This window comes from Procambarus clarkii, chromosome 82, assembly GCF_040958095.1.
Source record: "Procambarus clarkii isolate CNS0578487 chromosome 82, FALCON_Pclarkii_2.0, whole genome shotgun sequence".
Taxonomy (NCBI): domain Eukaryota; kingdom Metazoa; phylum Arthropoda; class Malacostraca; order Decapoda; family Cambaridae; genus Procambarus; species Procambarus clarkii.
The window spans coordinates 3,729,712-3,748,605 of NC_091231.1; the positions used below are offsets into that span (position 1 = coordinate 3,729,712).

Here is an 18,894-nt window from a genome sequence, read left to right on the forward strand (position 1 = left end):
AACCCTCATGACCTAACCTTCACAATGATGACAGACAAAGTAAGCATAGAGCAATAAATGGCAGAGTTAATGTGGATAAATAACACTTCATGGAGTACAGAATGAATGAAACCAGGTCATATTCAGATTATAATTTAGGTGAAAAGACTATGAAGAATTTGAATAAGGAAAGAAATTTAGGAGCGATCCTGGACAATGAATTTTCACCAGAGGATCACATCAAACACACAGCAAGAGGAGCCTACCACTACTCTGGCCAATTTGAGAACTGCCTTTAAATACAGTACACGGATGGAAAAATGCTCATAAAATTGCTCACAACATACATAAGAACAAAATTATAATATGCAGCAGTTGCATGGTACCAGTTGCATGGTACATGCATATGTATAGCAGTTGCATGGAAAGGAGACGAGAGAGATACCAAATAATATACACATGGCAAATACTGGAGGGCCAGGTCCCAAATCTACACAGTAAAATAACAACGTACTGGAGTGAACGATATGGAAGAAAATGCAGAATAGAACCAGTGTAGAGCAGAGGTGCCATAGGCACAATCAGAGAACACTGCATGAACATCAGAGGTCCACGGTTGTTCAACACCCTTCCAGCGAGCATAAGAAATATTGCTGGAACAATAGTGGACATCTTCAAGAGGAACCTAGATTGTTTCCTCCAAGGAGTGCCGGACCAACCGGGCTGTGGTGGGTATGTGGGCCTTCGGGCCACTCCAATCAACAGCCTAGTGGACCAAACTCTCACAAGTCAAGCCTGGCCTCAGGCCGGGCTTTGGGGAGTAGAAGAACTCCCAGAACCCCATCAACCAGGTACCCATACCTCAAAATGTAAATAAATTATAAAAAAAGTGCAAATCCATACTATTAAATGGATGTCACCCAAAACACAAGAGCTATAAGGAGATGCTTGAAGCATTAAATATATCAAACTAGTAGAAAGAAGAAAAAAAAAAAAAAGAGGTGATATAACCACCACCACCATCACAATTTTTATGCAAATTGACAAATTGAAGCCAAGACAACAAAGGCGCCCCAAAAAATGTGAGAATTATCTTTTGAGGAATGATAGACAAATAAAATTAATTAAATGAGAGGGTAGTGTATGCCAAAACCACTGGAAGCTTCAAAGTATAAGACAAAGATTATTGGGAAGATGAGACACCATGAGCTTCTCTCTCATCCTGTATCTTAGCTAACTTAAAAATAAAAGTTCAAACAATAAAAAACAAAAAAGTTGTAATAAGCAGAACTAAGAAATGAAAAAATAATGGAGACATGTGGAGGGCCAACAACAAACAGCCATGTGCTCAGTAGTGTTTGCAATGTAAACAATGGAGATTGTCGCCAAGGGCTCAACGAGAAGGCAGCGTCTCTGAAGCAACGATCTGGGATAGAAGAGCTGCAGGAGGAGGAAGTAAAAAAGCACAAAATTGAGGAGAGTTTCCTTCTTCCTTTTTTCCTACTTCCCCTTTAACCTCCTATCTCTTCATCCTCTTACTTTTCTATCAATTCTATTTCTAACTATATCTTAACTCTTTCCACTCATCTTCCTCAGCCTCCTCTTTCCTCCTCCTCTCTAAGTCTACCCCCCATCCCATTTTCTCTCTTATTCTATACTTTCCCTTTCACCTAACCACTTTTCTTCCTCTATATGTTTTTATCTTTCTTTTTCTATTTCCGATACGTTACAGAGCAACCAACGTATCAGCTCAGATAGGATCATTCAATTTCAGTTGATGTCTTTATTCTGGGCTGGGACCCTTTGTTTGGCACAGCACAAGATAAATTCACAAGAAATAGGGAACTTTTATCAAGCAGCAGCTATAAGGAGCAAGGGCCACAAGGACAGATAATGGTTAGGTCCAATCTTACCTCCAAAACCTCATTCAAAAATGAGAAGCAGAATATCAGAGGAGTTGAGCATCACAAACATCCCAAGATCATAGCCATGATGGTAAACTAACGACTGACCATCAGATGCAGCAGCGGCAAGAGGCAAGTCTTCCAACAAAGAAGGGCCAAACTATATGGGTTAATGAAGAGAGCACCAGCATAAGAGTGCTGAGAAGATATGGAGATACCAGGGCAGCACAGCCACTGGGCAGTCTATTTACCTACAATTTACTTGAAGTCAGTCTTGAGAGTACTGTACTTCCACTCTTCAAGCTCGACTGAGAGCTAGGCTTATCTGGTAATAACTTTATTGTGAGGCTATTGCTAGCAGTAGCCCACAGACCCACATATCCATTACAACCTGGCTGATCCTGCATTTCCTTCAAGTACTTGTCCAATTGCCTCTTGAAAATTTCTGCTTCTGTTCCGGCAATATTTCTTACTTTTAATGGCAGGAGGCTGAAAAATTATGGGGTTCTGATGTTTATACAGAGTTCTGTGTTTATTACTCTTCTCTTCACTGGATCTATTCTGCATTTCTTCATGTCCTTCCAGTAAGCCATTCTGTTATGCATACAGTACAGGTACTTGGAATTCTACCTTAAGAGTATCTTCCATGCACTGTCCTGTATATATATTAGGTAATATCCCTCTTAGTACTAAGCCATATTCAATAAGAAAGCAGAGAGATTTGAAGAGATGCAGCATTGCGATGGCATTCTTGGATTAGAAGATTATCATAATCGACCATCTCATTTTCCTGGCAAATTTTAAGTTTGCCGTGTTATGCTCACTAAATGTTAGGTAATTTGATATAATTATTCCTAAATTATTTACATGCAGTTTCTGTTTATGATATTTGATTGCATCTTGTAATCCTGTATTCAGTTGAAATTCTTTGCTTTTATTCATCATATCAAAGTTGCTGGAATTTATCACTGTTGAATGCTGTATGTATTCCATTGCCCATTTAAAGACTTTATCATAACTATTTTTTTTCCAGTGATTAACAAGGCAATTTCATGTATTGTCCCCAAAGGATGACACGAAGCTGCAATTCATATTTTTGTTCTTGCAATGCCTCATTGGTCACCACCAACAACAAAGGTCACTACTTAGGAGGCATAACCCAGGGTTATCTTACAAAGTGGGATAAAGTGGGATACAAAGTGGGAGCTTTAAATTAACATTCAATAACAAAGGGTCAACGAAGCAGAAGTATCGGCTATCTGCACCTTGTCTTCGAGCTCCTGGGAGATGGAGAGGTGTCGCTCACAGCAACATATAGCCTCCTTGAACTTGCCCATCACTTTCAATGTGTTGCCAAGGTTGCCAGATGCCTTGGCCACACCCAGGCGATCACCCATCGTCCTGCAAAATCAAAGAAAAGGATAGGTACTCTATATTCAGCATATGCTACTTCAATGGAAAAATACATAAGAACACAGTCTTGGCCATACAGTAAAAACAAGATTAATTGTCAGGGATCAAATCACATTCTTTAACTAAAATTTGTTAATATACACAAATGTTCATGTAATATATTGCACACCAAAATAAAATGTTGGGGGTAAAAAGGATGTTTCTACCCTGAAGTACTGATAGGGGGAGGGAGGGGAAGAGAAGGACAGAAGGGAGAGGGAGTAGGAAGATGGGGAGGAAGGGAAAGAGATGGGGAGGAAGGGGAAGAGATGGGGAGGAAGGGGAAGAGATGGGGAGGAAGGGAAAGAGATGGGGAGGAAGGGGAAGAGATGGGGAGGCAGGGGAAGAGATGGGGAGGCAGGGGAAGAGATGGGGAGGCAGGGGAAGAGATGGGGAGGCAGGGGAAGAGATGGGGAGGCCGGGGAGGAGATGGGGAGGCAGGTGGGGAAGATGGGGACAGAGGGAGGGGGAAAGACTGACAGAAAGGGAAGGGGAAGATGCAAACAGAGGGAGGAGACAGACAGAAGAGAGGAAGAAAAAAACGGGGACAGTGGTGGGGAGGAAGATGGACAGCAGAGGGAGGAAGGCAGGAAAACAGGGACAAAGGGGGGGGGGGAGAAAAAGACAGGGATAGACGGGTGGGAAAGTAAAGATATGGGGGGGGGAGGAAAAGGACGGAAGGGGGGGCAGAGAGGGGGAGGAAAAGGACGGAAGGGGGGGGGCAGAGAGGGGGAGGAAAAGGACGGAAGGGGGGCAGAGAGGGGAAGCCAAGTGCAGAAGGTGGAGGGGGAATACAGACGAAAGAGAAGGGACAATGCCACGGGGGGGGGGGTGTAGTAGGGGAGGGGGACATGAATGACAAGGTTCATAGAGAAAGGTGGGGGGGGGGGGGAGTAGGAAACAAGAACTGAGGGGGAGTGGGAAACAAGAACAAGGGGAGGGGAGAGTGGGAAACGGGAACAGAACAGGGCGGGAAAACAGCGACAAAGGAGGGAGGGGGAAACGGGGGCAGAGTGGGGCAGGGGGAAACGGGGGCAGAGTGGGGCAGGGGACAACGGACAGAGGGGGCAGGGGACAACGGACAGAGGGGGCAGGGGACAACGGACAGAGGGGGCAGGGGACAACGAACAGAGGGGGGCAGGGGACAACGGACAGAGGGGGCAGGGGACAACGGACAGAGGGGGCAGGGGACAACGGACAGAGGGGGGGCAGGGGACAACGGACAGAGGGGGGGCAGGGGACAACGGACAGAGGGGGGGCAGGGGACAACGGACAGAGGGGGGGCAGGGGACAACGGACAGAGGGGGGGCAGGGGACAACGGACAGAGGGGGGGCAGGGGACAACGGACAGAGGGGGGGCAGGGGACAACGGACAGAGGGGGGGCAGGGGACAACGGACAGAGGGGGGGGGGGCAGGGGACAACGGACAGAGGGGGGGGGGGGGCAGGGGACAACGGACAGAGGGGGGGGGGGCAGGGGACAACGGACAGAGGGGGGGGGGCAGGGGACAACGGACAGAGGGGGGGGGGCAGGGGACAACGGACAGAGGGGGGGGGGCAGGGGACAACGGAAAGGGGGGGGGGGCAGGGGACAACGGACAGAGGGAGGGGGGCAGGGGACAACGGACAGAGGGAGGGGGGCAGGGGACAACGGACAGAGGGGGGCAGGGGACAACGGACAGAGGGGGGCAGGGGACAACGGACAGAGGGGGGCAGGGGACAACGGACAGAGGGGGGCAGGGGACAACGGACAGAGGGGGGCAGGGGACAACGGACAGAGGGGGGCAGGGGACAACGGACAGAGGGGGGCAGGGGACAACGGACAGAGGGGGGCAGGGGACAACGGACAGAGGGGGGCAGGGGACAACGGACAGAGGGGGGGCAGGGGACAACGGACAGAGGGGGGGCAGGGGACAACGGACAGAGGGGGGGCAGGGGACAACGGACAGAGGGGGGGCAGGGGACAACGGACAGAGGGGGGGCAGGGGACAACGGACAGAGGGGGGGCAGGGGACAACGGACAGAGGGGGGGCAGGGGACAACGGGCAGAGGGGGGGCAGGGGACAACGGGCAGAGGGGGGGCAGGGGACAACGGGCAGAGGGGGGGGAGGGGACAACGGTCAGAGGGGGGGGGAGGGAACAACGGTCAGAGGGGGGGGAGGGGACAACGGGCAGAGGGGGGGAGGGGACAACGAGCAGAGGGGGGGGGAGGGGACAACGAGCAGAGGGGGGGGAGGGGACAACGGGCAGAGAGGGGAGGGGATAGGGATAGTGGGGAAACAGGGACAGAGGGAAGTGGGAAACACGGTAGAGGTGGAACAGGGAGAGAGGGGAAGGGGGAAACAGGGATATAGAGGAATCAGGAACAGAGTTGAGGAAGGGAGAGTAAGCGTACTACAGTACGGACAAGAACTATAGAACATGTAACGTTTTCAACACACACACACACACACACACACACACACACACACACACACACACACACACACACACACGACATGGCTCACTACTTCAAGAGCGAGGTGGTACCTGTCCTCCAACAAGAAGACGGCCAAGCACTGCAGAAGAGTAGGGTACTGACCTAGCGACGGTGAGGTCCAGCTTGTGGTACTCCATGGCCTTGTCGTACTCCCCCAGGTAGAAGTAAGCGTTGCCAAGCTGGGAGTAGATGGCCGAGAGGGTGCGCAGGTCGTCCGTGCCTGTCTGTATGGCCGCCTCGAAGAAGGCCACGCCGGCCCGGCAGTCGCCAGCCTTGCAGAGCCGCTCACCCTCCAGGGCCAGCTCCAGACACGTACTCGAGTCCATCTGTCCAGCACACCAAAACATTAGTCTCACTGTACGTCACTCGCGCCACAAATTACACAACGTGTATCATTTGTAAATGCAATTCCTCATATAATCTTTCACAAACATCAAGGCAGTCATGACTCTCAGCGTGTACTTTGCTGAAGACACGAGTGTATATTACAGACAAACTTGCAAATATCAGACACAAGGAGTGAGTGAAGGAGGCGAGTGGGTGACTACACATACTACACACGTGGGTAGTGAGTGACCCAGTACGGGTACCGAGTTGTTGACCCTTCACACCAACTACCCCTCACATGCCATTTTTAAACTTTACTGTTGATGTCAATCATCATAAACACCATAATAAGTACCACACGTTGTCTATCACAACCGAGTCTATTCCAACAACTACCTGCCAAAGCAACCCTACAACAATGGCGGCACCTGCAAGCACGCACTTCCAGCCCTGGGCGCCTCTACTGCCACCCTCACTGCCCTAATCACACCTCTCGGGTCACTGTATTTATTTACTGTAACAAGGACAAATAAATCAGGAACATTACAGTATCAAATATGACATCTTTGAAGTATATGAAAATATACATTTATATAGCATGTCTCCATCACATTTGCAGCGTGGGAGGGGGGAATTTAATTTAACTTCAACAAACCATTTGCATGGGACAAAACCTATAAATAATCAAACATTTCATGGGACACAATACTGAACTCTCAAAGTTTAACAATGTATAAAGGCATTAATGCAGAAAAATATAAAATATGCATTAAATATATGCACAGAAGAAAGATCAGTACAAGGTTCAACCAAGAAGAAGAACGCAGATGATTATAGAAGAGGAGAAGGAAGAGTAGTCAAGCACTCAAGATGCCGCAAATGTCCCCATGAGAGCAGGTAAAACATCACAGATAAATTACGGAGGCAGACCAAAAACTAAATCACTCATACTAGAATGAAGAAATATAAAACGAATAGAAAGCCATCCAAGATATAGAATAAACAATGTTTCTTTACAAATGCATAAGACAAATCCAAAACCTCTGCAAGTATAATCACTTCAATTACAAGTAGAGCTACACACACCCAAGAGCATAAAGGAATGAGCGAAATCTTGAAAGAGCATAATGATTCTCTGTTTAGCGCTAAATACAATGAAAGTGGAAGACTAACGTCTTCATAAACTCAGACCCACAAAGAGAAAGAGGCAGATGTCGGATATCATAATACCACAGGCTTCGATTGAGAAATATGCACTCGGGGTCCAGGGACAGAACTCCTAGAGTTCAATGTTCATAAAGAGGAAAAATACCATTAGCACGACACGGCATAATATGGAGGAAAATCCTGAAGACAGGTAACATCCGGCAGACCGTGAAAGGTTGTGAACACAGCCTCACTCCACAAGGGAGACAACACATTAGTTGTACTTACATCACGCATCACGGACCACTGCCAGGCTTTTGATATAGTGTAAAAAATGGTAACATGAGTACGCCTAGTGATTTAGAAACATTTTGAGCGGTATTTGAAATAAATCGGGCATTTTTAGTTTATTTTGTATAATAACCGATGAAAGTACTGGAAGCTGTGGCAACACAGGAGAGTTGGAAACTAATATATTTTGTTTTTTATTGTGCAAATATAAATCAATCATTCATTGAAAACAAGTTACATGAAAATATTTACAAAGTAAATTATATAATCAGAATTAATATTGCCGAGGATTTTTGTCTTTTCAAGTTTGGCGGGAAAATAGTCTGAAAACTATTTTGAAGCTTAACCCCTACATCGCCATCCATACCTTCCCTACATCGCCATCCATACCTTCCCTACATCGCCATCCATACCTTCCCTACATCGCCATCCATACCTTCCCTACATCGCCATCCATACCTTCCCTACATCGCCATCCATACCTTCCCTACATCGCCATCCATACCTTCCCTACATCGCCATCCATACCTTCCCTACATCGCCATCCATACCTTCCCTACATCGCCATCCATACCTTCCCTACATCGCCATCCATACCTTCCCTACATCGCCATCCATACCTTCCCTACATCGCCATTGGGGGCCTCGTAGCCTGGTGGATAGCGCGCAGGATTCGTAATTCTGTGCCGCGGGTTCGATTCCCGCACGAGGCAGAAACAAATGGGCAAAAGTTTCTTTCACCCTGAATGCCCCTGTTACCTAGCAGTAAATAGGTACCTGGGAGTTAGTCAGCTGGCTTCCTGGGGGTGGAGGCCTGGTCGAGGACCGGGCCGCGGGGACACTAAAGCCCCGAAATCATCTCAAGATAACCTCAAGATAGCCATCCATACCTTCCTCTCCATCAAAGGCTAACAAATTATGTTTTGAGATTGTATTTTCCCGCTAAAACTGCAGTGATAAACATCGTCAGCAATCTTAATTCTAGTTATATAATTAAAGTTGTAATTATTTACCAGTAACTCTTATTCAGTGAATGATTATGAGTTGTGTTTGCATAACAAAAATCTAAAAAAAAAAAAAATACTAGTTTAATGTTTTTCTGTATTGCCATTGCTTTCAAGGCTTCCGTCGGATAAAAATAAAACTTTACAATATCCGATTTCTTTCAAATACAGCTCAAAAGTAAAATAAATTTAAACACTAGGCTTTCTTGTGTCATTATTTTATTTTTACAATTGTACAGAAACCTGGGAATGGTTCCTGATCTGTGACAACAACACAACAGTTACCCTAAGATTTTTAATGAAAATATCCCACAGTACACAGAAAAAACTTAAGACAATTAACAGCAAATTTTGCTTTCTTAATTACACTATCGTATAAATACCTAAATCTATTTGTGAGTTCTCAATTCTTTTTTTAAATTCGTAAATTTTATTATTTATTTAGAAAGAACATTTTCCTGAATGGTAAACCTGTAATTGATCCTTCCAATGATACAAAACAAATTACTTTCATATATATTATATATATATATATATATATATATATATATATATATATATATATATATATATATATATATATATATATATATATATATATATAATGATAAAATCAGTAACACTATACCCAGGTTACAGTATCACAATAACAGCCCCAACACCATACCCCTGGCTAGAGTCACGATACAAAGTGTTGACACACACAGTAACACATCAACAAGTGCTGACACACACACAGTAACACAACAAGTGCTGACACACACACAGTAACACAACAAGTGCTGACACACACACAGTAACACAACAAGTGCTGATACACACACAGTAACACAAGTGCTGATACACACACAGTAACACAACAAGTGCTGACACACACACAGTAACACAACAAGTGCTGACACACACACAGTAACACAACAAGTGCTGACACACACACAGTAACACAACAAGTGCTGACACACACACAGTAACACAACAAGTGCTGACACACACACAGTAACACAACAAGTGCTGACACACACACAGTAACACAACAAGTGCTGACACACACACAGTAACACAACAAGTGCTGACACACACACAGTAACACAACAAGTGCTGACACACACACAGTAACACAAGTGCTGACACACACACAGTAACACAAGTGCTGACACACACACAGTAACACAAGTGCTGACACACACACACAGTAACACAACAAGTGCTGACACACACACACAGTAACACAACAAGTGCTGACACACACACACAGTAACACAACAAGTGCTGACACACACACACAGTAACACAACAAGTGCTGACACACACACAGTAACACAACAAGTGCTGACACACACACAGTAACACAACAAGTGCTGACACACACACACAGTAACACAACAAGTGCTGACACACACACACAGTAACACAACAAGTGCTGACACACACACACAGTAACACAACAAGTGCTGACACACACACACAGTAACACAACAAGTGCTGACACACACACACAGTAACACAACAAGTGCTGACACACACACACAGTAACACAACAAGTGCTGACACACACACACAGTAACACAACAAGTGCTGACACACACACACAGTAACACAACAAGTGCTGACACACACACACAGTAACACAACAAGTGCTGACACACACACAGTAACACAACAAGTGCTGACACACACACAGTAACACAACAAGTGCTGACACACACACAGTAACACAACAAGTGCTGACACACACACAGTAACACAACAAGTGCTGACACACACACAGTAACACAACAAGTGCTGACACACACACAGTAACACAACAAGTGCTGACACACACACAGTAACACAACAAGTGCTGACACACACACAGTAACACAACAAGTGCTGACACACACACACACAGTAACAACACATCAACAAGTGCTGACACACACAGTAACACAAGTGCTGACACACACACAGTAACACATCAACAAGTGCTGACACACACACACAGTAACAACACATCAACACGTGCTGACACACACACAGTATTACATCAACACGTGCTGACACACACACAGTAACACAAGTGTTGACACACACACAGTAACAACACATCAACACGTGCTGAGACAGTAACACAACAAGTGCTGACACACACACAGTAACACAACAAGTGCTGACACACACACAGTAACACAAGTGTTGACACACACACAGTAACAACACATCAACACGTGCTGAGACAGTAACACAACAAGTGCTGACACACACACAGTAACACAACAAGTGCTGACACACACACAGTAACACATCAACAAGTGCTGACATACACACAGTAACACAACAAGTGTTGACACACACACAGTAACAACACATCAACACGTGCTGAGACACACACAGTAACACAACAAGTGTTGACACACACACAGTAACAACACATCAACACGTGCTGACACACACACAGTAACACAACAAGTGTTGACACACACACAGTAACAACACATCAACACGTGCTGACACACACACAGTAACACATCAACACGTGCTGACATACACACAGTAACACAACAAGTGTTGACACACACACAGTAACAACACATCAACACGTGCTGACATACACACAGTAACACAACAAGTGTTGACACACACACAGTAACAACACATCAACACGTGCTGAGACAGTAACACATCAACAAGTGCTGACACACACACAGTAACACATCAACAAGTGCTGACACACACACAGTAACACAACAAGTGCTGACACACACACAGTAACACAACAAGTGTTGACACACACACAGTAACAACACATCAACACGTGCTGAGACAGTAACACATCAACAAGTGGTGAGGCATTACAGGATAGCGTGTTGGGGTAGGTACACACACAGTAAGCCAGGAAGAAGTGCTAGGGGCAGGCGAGGCAGGACACACTTGGGGTGTAGGTGTAACAGGCAGCAAGCTCTGGGTCTCCACAGCCAGACAGGCCCCCTCCTCCCTACGCTAATCTACCACACCTACTGATTGACTGACCCACACTCACCCTACTTTATAATATAATATTGTTACTTCTCCCCCATCCTCCGCTGGTGCTCCAGTCACCTCTGGCTTTGCAATTACATTTCCTGAAAAAGTAAAATAGATATCTTATTGATACCATGTCGGCTACTTTGGGTAATGATTGCACAGATCATAGAGGTCTGGAGGCATCGGTCGTACAGTAATCTTCGCTTATGATATCAAGTACTGTCGAGTCTTATGGGTTGAGAAGTAGTAATAGCGGACATGAGCCAGCACGGTCTATCTTCTTGAGAGGTCAGTGGTACGCACGTACGCGCACGAACGCATGCATGCGCACGCGCACACACACACACACACACACACACACACACACACGCGCACACACACGCGCACACACACGCGCACACACACGCGCACACACACGCGCACACACACGCGCACACACACGCGCACACACACGCGCACACACACGCGCACACACACGCGCACACACACACGCACGCACGCACGCACGCACGCACGCACACACGCGCGCGCACACACACGCACACACACGCGCACACACACGCGCACGCACACACGCGCACGCACACACACACTATACTTGCATAAACCGAAACAATTGTATTTGGTAAACTTTTGTATTTGGTTTGATGAAATTGAACTGTGATCTGTGACCACCAAGTGCTGTCGGATCGTTGGGGATATAGCCTAGGCTACCAATGACACTTGTACAGTCAGTTTGGACAGGTGATCAGAGTATTGGACTCGCCAGTGGGTTTTCAGCTCCTGGGTGTCTAAGGTTCGAACCCTTTCATGAGGAAGAGTTTTCCCATATATATGTGTGTGTGTGTGTGTGTGTGTGTGTGTATTATATATATATATATATATATATATATATATATATATATATATATATATATATATATATATATATATATATATATATATATATATATATATATATATAATATAATATACTATACACACACACACACACGCGTATTCTTCAGAAATCTAGAGAAAGGGCTTTCCTGCTATATACAGCAAAGATGAGATCCACACTTGAATATGCATCCCCAGCATGGAACCCTTACTTGAAAAAGGAGAAGGAGAAACTAGAAAAGGTCCAGAGATATGCAACAAGTACGACAACAATGCTTCAGTGAAGTACGTGATTATCAAAAGAAGGGCTTGAGTGAAGGGTGAGGCAGAGTAGTGTACACATGAAGCACACCACCCACCAACAATGAGGAAGGTCACGCAGGTTGTGGACGGCAGTGTGATGTCACTGGCAGGTTTACATTGTCACACCACCAAACCACAAACACCAAAACTGATACTAACCCCGAGGCTCTTAATCCTCCAAATTACATTATGAAGGTGACGAGGCTTTTCGCCTGTACTTCACGGTAGGGGTGAAGCATGAGCGAGGGGGCATTTGAGCCACGACCACACCGAGCTCCTCGTGACAGGTAGTGAAAAGCAAGCCAGGTGTCGGTGGGGTGACAAGGTCTCACTCACCATTGAAGGGGTCACGTCCGTGTGGTGGTGGTAAGTCCGTCTTCACTGTCACCTTCCTCAGTCTGCCCTCCAGCGGACACATCACCACAGCCACTACCCACGCTCACCGATCAACTTGTCCTCATACAAAGAACGTCGCTTTCTGCTCGTATGCGTTACTAAGGCCAAAAATCGTCGTATTAGAACATGGAAGCTGCTCGCGAAAGTGACTTTCTGGTTATGGGTCCTCTGGCTTAGTCTGTTAGGTCAGGAGAGGAGTCCTCTCCTAAGGTTTCAAAACGCCAAGAAAACGGTTAAATAAAATGTCCTCTGAGAGGACATTTTAAACTAACAGTTTTCTTGACGTTTTGAAACCTTAGGAGGACGGGGTTACCTTGAGGTGTTTCCGGAGCTGAGCGTCCCCGCGGCCCGGTCGTCGACCAGTCCTCCTGGTTGCTGGACTGATCAACCAGGCTGTTGGACGCGGCTGTTCGCAGCCTGACGTATGAGTCACAGCCTGGTTGATCAGGTATCCTTTGGAGGTGCACCATCCCCCGGCCCAGCCTCCAATACTACCCAGTACCCTCAATACTACCACCATTAATCATACCAGACTGACCAGGCCAGCACCACCACCACCACCGCTCACACCACACCAACACCAGACTTGTGTTCTACCCTGCTGAGGTGCAGTTCTGCTGCCTCGTGTACCACTAGGTACTCATGTACCTAGTGGTACTGTACCTCTTGTCATGGGTAATGTCGTTAACAGTGAGAGCAGCACTAGAGTAACCACAGTGCGGGGTAACGATATGTTTAACGAGAAGAGCGGCACTACTTCAAGTAGGTGTGACTTGTAGCAGCGGGAAGACTAAGACACAGGTGCCTTCCTCTCGTTAACCTATACAACATCAAAAGGAAGATGTACAAATTCCACTTGAGATGGGTGGAGGTCAGGGGTTACCCGAAGTTGTTTTCGAGAGTTCTTTTAATCCCACAGACTGGCCTGGGGCCAAACTTCCTGGTCTTAACTTGATCGATAAGACTGTTGCTTGTAGCGGCCCGTATGCCCCCACATCCATTACAACCCAGCTCGTCCGAAACTTTCTGCAGGAACTTATGCAACTTCCTCTTGAAAATTTTCCACTTTTGTGGAGAATTTTCTTATATTTGGCGGAATATGGTTGAAGAGCCGTGGACCTCTGATGTTCACACAATGTTCTCTACATGATGGCACTCCTAGTCACTGGCTTTTTGCTGTATTTCCTACCGGTTCTCTCGCTCCAGTAAGCTATTTAAGTATGCAAATTTGGGAACCGAGATTATATATATAATCTTCTATATACAAGTGTATTTCTAGTGGAATTTGTATCCACTTGATACAAATTATATATATTTATATAAATAAAAATGCAAATGTTCGTTTGTTCAAACTCGCTAATCTCCTAAAGTTCTTCACTGATTGTTTTGTAACGTTCCATTCGCATACGAGCGTGTTTTTATATGCCTACTATATAGATGTCATGTCTGACAGGTAAAGACTTTTTTTTTTAATTTCATGCGAGTTTTCATGTGAGGGAAATCTCTGAAACCTCTTTACCAATCGCTTTGAAATTTTGACAATATTGCATTCGAATATGCGCATGTTTTTATACCTACTATATATATGCTAAACACCTGTGACAGGTAAAAACATGATTTTTTTGGGAAAAACAGCGTTTACGTTGAGCAGATGGCAACACACGCTATACTAAATATGTTACAATTCCATTTCAATGATTCAGATTCCATTGATGAATTGAATTTTCATAGATTTCTATTGATTTTTATTTAATTATTTTGTGACACTGCATTGGAACCGAGCTGTGTTGTTCACCATACCGTTCATTTGGTGAATATAGTTTATATTTTATTTGTTCCCCCCCTTTATTTGTTCCTCCCCCGTCCCCTCGGGAACGGGGGAGGGGAGGATAAGGGGACGGGAGGGTTGCTACAGCAAGGCATGACCGGGTACAGATAGTAATAACAGCTAGTATTATATATATATATATATATATATATATATATATATATATATATATATATATATATATATTACACATATTCCTACTATTTTATACATTTCATCTGCTTTGAAAAGGGAGGCGAGTACCCAGCAATACTCAAAGCGAGAAAGCACGATTTTGGCAGGAGTGAATATGCTAAGCAATGAGCTGGTCATACAAAATTGTGGGTAATTCTGTCTGTGGTTACGTGCTCCGTACAAGCATCTTCAGTGTGACTGCCAGAGCCTCGATAACGCACGACTGGAGCCGACTCCGGGTACTGCACCTTCACCGATAATTACACAAACTGATAAGCTATTATGGCAACCATGGCTTTTTGAGAGCTCGGCTGTAAACAGTAAACACATTTATTTTCATCAGAAAGTTGTCAATAACGTCTCTGGGTCCTCCCCCCCCTCCCTCCCCACCAACACTTATAATAGCTTGCTGATACAATCGGGCGTCTCGACGCTCCGTCCACTATCAGGAAAAGGCGGTCCTGGCTTGTCCTGCATCAGTCTCATCTGCCTGTGGCCGTGTGATGACGTCCCGCTCATCACGTGGGCGTGTGATGACGTCCCACTCATCATGTAATTAACTACTTATGCCTGCGGGGGTTGAGCTTTGTCTCTTTGGTCGCGCCTCTCAACTGGCAATGTACTGGTGTACAGTTTCTCAGCCTATTGTGCTCTATCATATCTACATTTGGAACAGTATAGTGTCTCCCCAACACATCACTTCCTAGTGCTTTCCATTTGTTAACTACTGTGACACTGAAAACACTTACTTATCCTGTCTCCGTGGGTCATTTAGCTACTAAGTTTCCATCTGGTGAAAGTACCACTCGTGTTAAATAGTCTTGTCTGTATTTACCCTCTCAATTACTAGTAATTAATTTTGAGAATTTTGTGGGTGGTAATCATGTCTTCCATAACTCTTCTTTCCTCCAGTGATATGAGGTTAAATTCCTGCAGCCTTTCCTCATAGCTCACACCTCTCAGCTCCAGGACTAATCTGGTGGCATATCTCTGAACGTTCTCTAACTTCACATTGTGTTTGACTAGACAGCTGCACGCTGGCACTACATACTCCAAGTTTAGCGTGATGTATGTTACACACAAGGACCTGAATAATGCCTTACACTACACTCCAGGACAACACTCCTACAACCCTATAGCCATAACAATCGCCAGATGCTGGTAACATCTCTCAAACACTACATACATCTAAACAACCATACCTCCAGAGGTACCAGAAAGTAATCACAAAAAAAAAAAAAAAAAAAAAAAAAAAAAAAAAAAAAATTACTTCACGTCATAAGAGAATCGGAAGCTTTAGCTAGGAGCGGAGAAGTTGCGGACTTGAACACAGAACAGTTAATACCCCAATTAATTCAACAAAACCCATAAATTATCGGGATCGTTTATAATCACCCAAGTTGTATTCCCTGGAATGTTGACGATATGTTTATTATAACCAGCAGCTGAAACCTGTTAAGAAGAACGGGTGCCAAATTTGGCCACTGAAATAATTCTTCACGAGGTGAGGAGGCCCAGCAGACCGTCCCACTACAAGTACAAGTGCAACATGCACATCATTACCTGCTCTCCCACTCACATGGCGCGGTCATGCATAACCCACAACATCAGGAAGGGAAGGAATTATCAGGGGAAAGCACCAAGCAATTACGACTATATAGCACTGGGAAAGGGTCAGGATAAGGATTTGGGATTGGACAGAGGGGAAAGGAATGGTGCCCAACCACTAGGACGGTCGGGAACTGAACGCTGATCTGCATGAAGGGAGACCGGCGCTCTACCGTCCAGCCCAAGTGGTTGGGTGTAGAACATCAGGAAGCAATACAGCAAGAGGAGGCCAGAGAGAACCCTTCACTGTTACACAGCACAGCATCACGGACCCCCGCCACCCCTCACAACACATCCTCAATTGTTTTTTTACCGTTGCCGCTGGAGGCGGCTAGTTTATTGTGCACCCCATACTCATCCTGTGAGCGGTAGCGCAAAAAGCATTACAAAGGGCACAAAAGGTCTTTATCAGACCTCAACGAAGATTATTACATTAACAATTTCATCTATCCTTCACACCTTATAATTACAATGTCAGCTAGTTACAGAGAATGTTCTATTTCTAGAGCTATATATTTACAGCAAGTAATTATACATACATGGTAGGTCTTATTGTTAATACATAATTGTTTGACCAATGGAGATATCACAGTCATAGGGGAGCTGCTGTTTGTTATCAGTCTTCACAATACACTACTTGTTTCTTAATTTCATGTCTTTATCTACTGGGAACAAAATATGGATACAGTGCAAGGATTTCAGGTATTTTATCCTTAGTAATAAGATAGGTTGCCATATCTTACAGCGTGAGTTTAGATTTATCTCTAAATAGTTCAATTTTACCTCAATCCAAGATATAGTGTTCGAGTGTGTGTCCCTGTCTTTGTCCACACACTTTACACTTTACTTCACGGGGAAAGCACCAAGCCATAGCAGGCCTTAGTAAAACCATGCTGCAATTGCTTTAGTAATCTATGGTTTGTTTAATATGTGAATAAATGAATGAATGGCTTCTAAATCAAGCAATTTTCCTACAGCAGATGTAAAGTAAATAATAATTCGACACAAACGATATCTCCCTTCTTAAAAATCGGCACCACATTCGCAACCCTCCACGATACCAGCACTCTGCTCAAGTGTAATGTTTCATTAAATATGCAAGACGTTGGCTCACTCAGTACACCTTTACATTCTTTAAGGACCTTGGCAAATACTTCGTCTGATCCTAGAGACTTGCTGGGCTTTGCTTTTTCAGTTTACTTATTCACTGTCTCTCTGGTAACGACTAAACCAGTGACTGTCCTCTTCACGACCTACAGAACCTTGTTGAGCTGCAGGTATTATACCAGGGTCTTCTATAGCACATATAATGTAGAAGAATCGGTGGAAGATAGAAATGGAGGGAGAGAAGGGATGCTATATTTTTCAAATAAATTCTCTTATGCTTGGTGAGTGGCGGGGCCGAGGGGACGCTGAACCCTGAGAGTTAGATGCCATAACCAGGCGGTGACTGGTGCAGTCTCCCACCAGCTGGTCGCCAGGTCCCTGCAGACTGCTGCTGCTGCTGCTGCTGCACCATGACAGAAAGAAACAGATAGGCACGACTCAGGTTGCCATGGAGACGGCCTCTTCCTTACACTTAACACAATGTCCAGCCGAGTGGTGGCTGTCCTCTCACTCCCCTCTCTCCACAACACCTGTGGAGGGTACAAGGTCTGTACAAGGTGTTGATGGCCTGAGGTTACTGATGATAAGGGAAGGGCGGTGGGGGGCTGTTGGTTGGTGGGAGCTATTAGTTGGCGCGGGAGGGGTTGCTTGCTGAAGGGCAAGGGTAGAGGGGGTGTTAGTTGATGGAGGTGGGGTATTAGTTGATCGGGGGTGTTGGTTAGCGGGAGCTGGCCTGAGGTAAGATGGGGTGGGGAGGGAGCTGGTATGTCGCTTCATCACCTACTGGACAGCGAGGTGTTGGGAGCTGATACAAGTCTAAGGAGACCACCCTCCTCGTTTAACTACCACCCAGTAGAAACCCAACCCAGCAGGTAACAGCTAATCAGGGGTATCACTGCTCACTAATATATAAACACGCTCATTTGTGTTCTCTAACTTTTATATTGAAACATTTTGTGGTCCGGTTTAAACAAGATATCGCAAGGTAAAGAACATTAGTTGGCGTATGTTTTTCTGT

The 18,894-nt window shown here is 45.3% G+C and overlaps 1 protein-coding gene across 50 annotated transcripts in view; it reads right to left on the reverse strand.

The window, feature by feature from the left end:
• Window positions 1-18,894, reverse strand: part of pins (G-protein-signaling modulator pins) — a 188,747-nt gene that overhangs the window by 33,166 nt on the left and 136,687 nt on the right. For 43 of the 50 annotated variants that reach the window (XM_069315853.1, XM_045752235.2, XM_069315850.1 and 40 more), the window contains 2 exons: window positions 5,916-6,139; window positions 3,149-3,284 (listed from right to left, as the gene is read on the reverse strand). In XM_069315853.1, the coding sequence (XP_069171954.1) occupies window positions 3,149-3,284; window positions 5,916-6,139 (360 nt within the window). Of the gene's footprint in view, window positions 1-3,148; window positions 3,285-5,915; window positions 6,140-11,597; window positions 11,680-18,894 lie in introns of all 50 variants that reach the window. The other 7 variants (XM_045752245.2, XM_045752247.2, XM_069315840.1 and 4 more) reach the window with 1 other exon arrangement.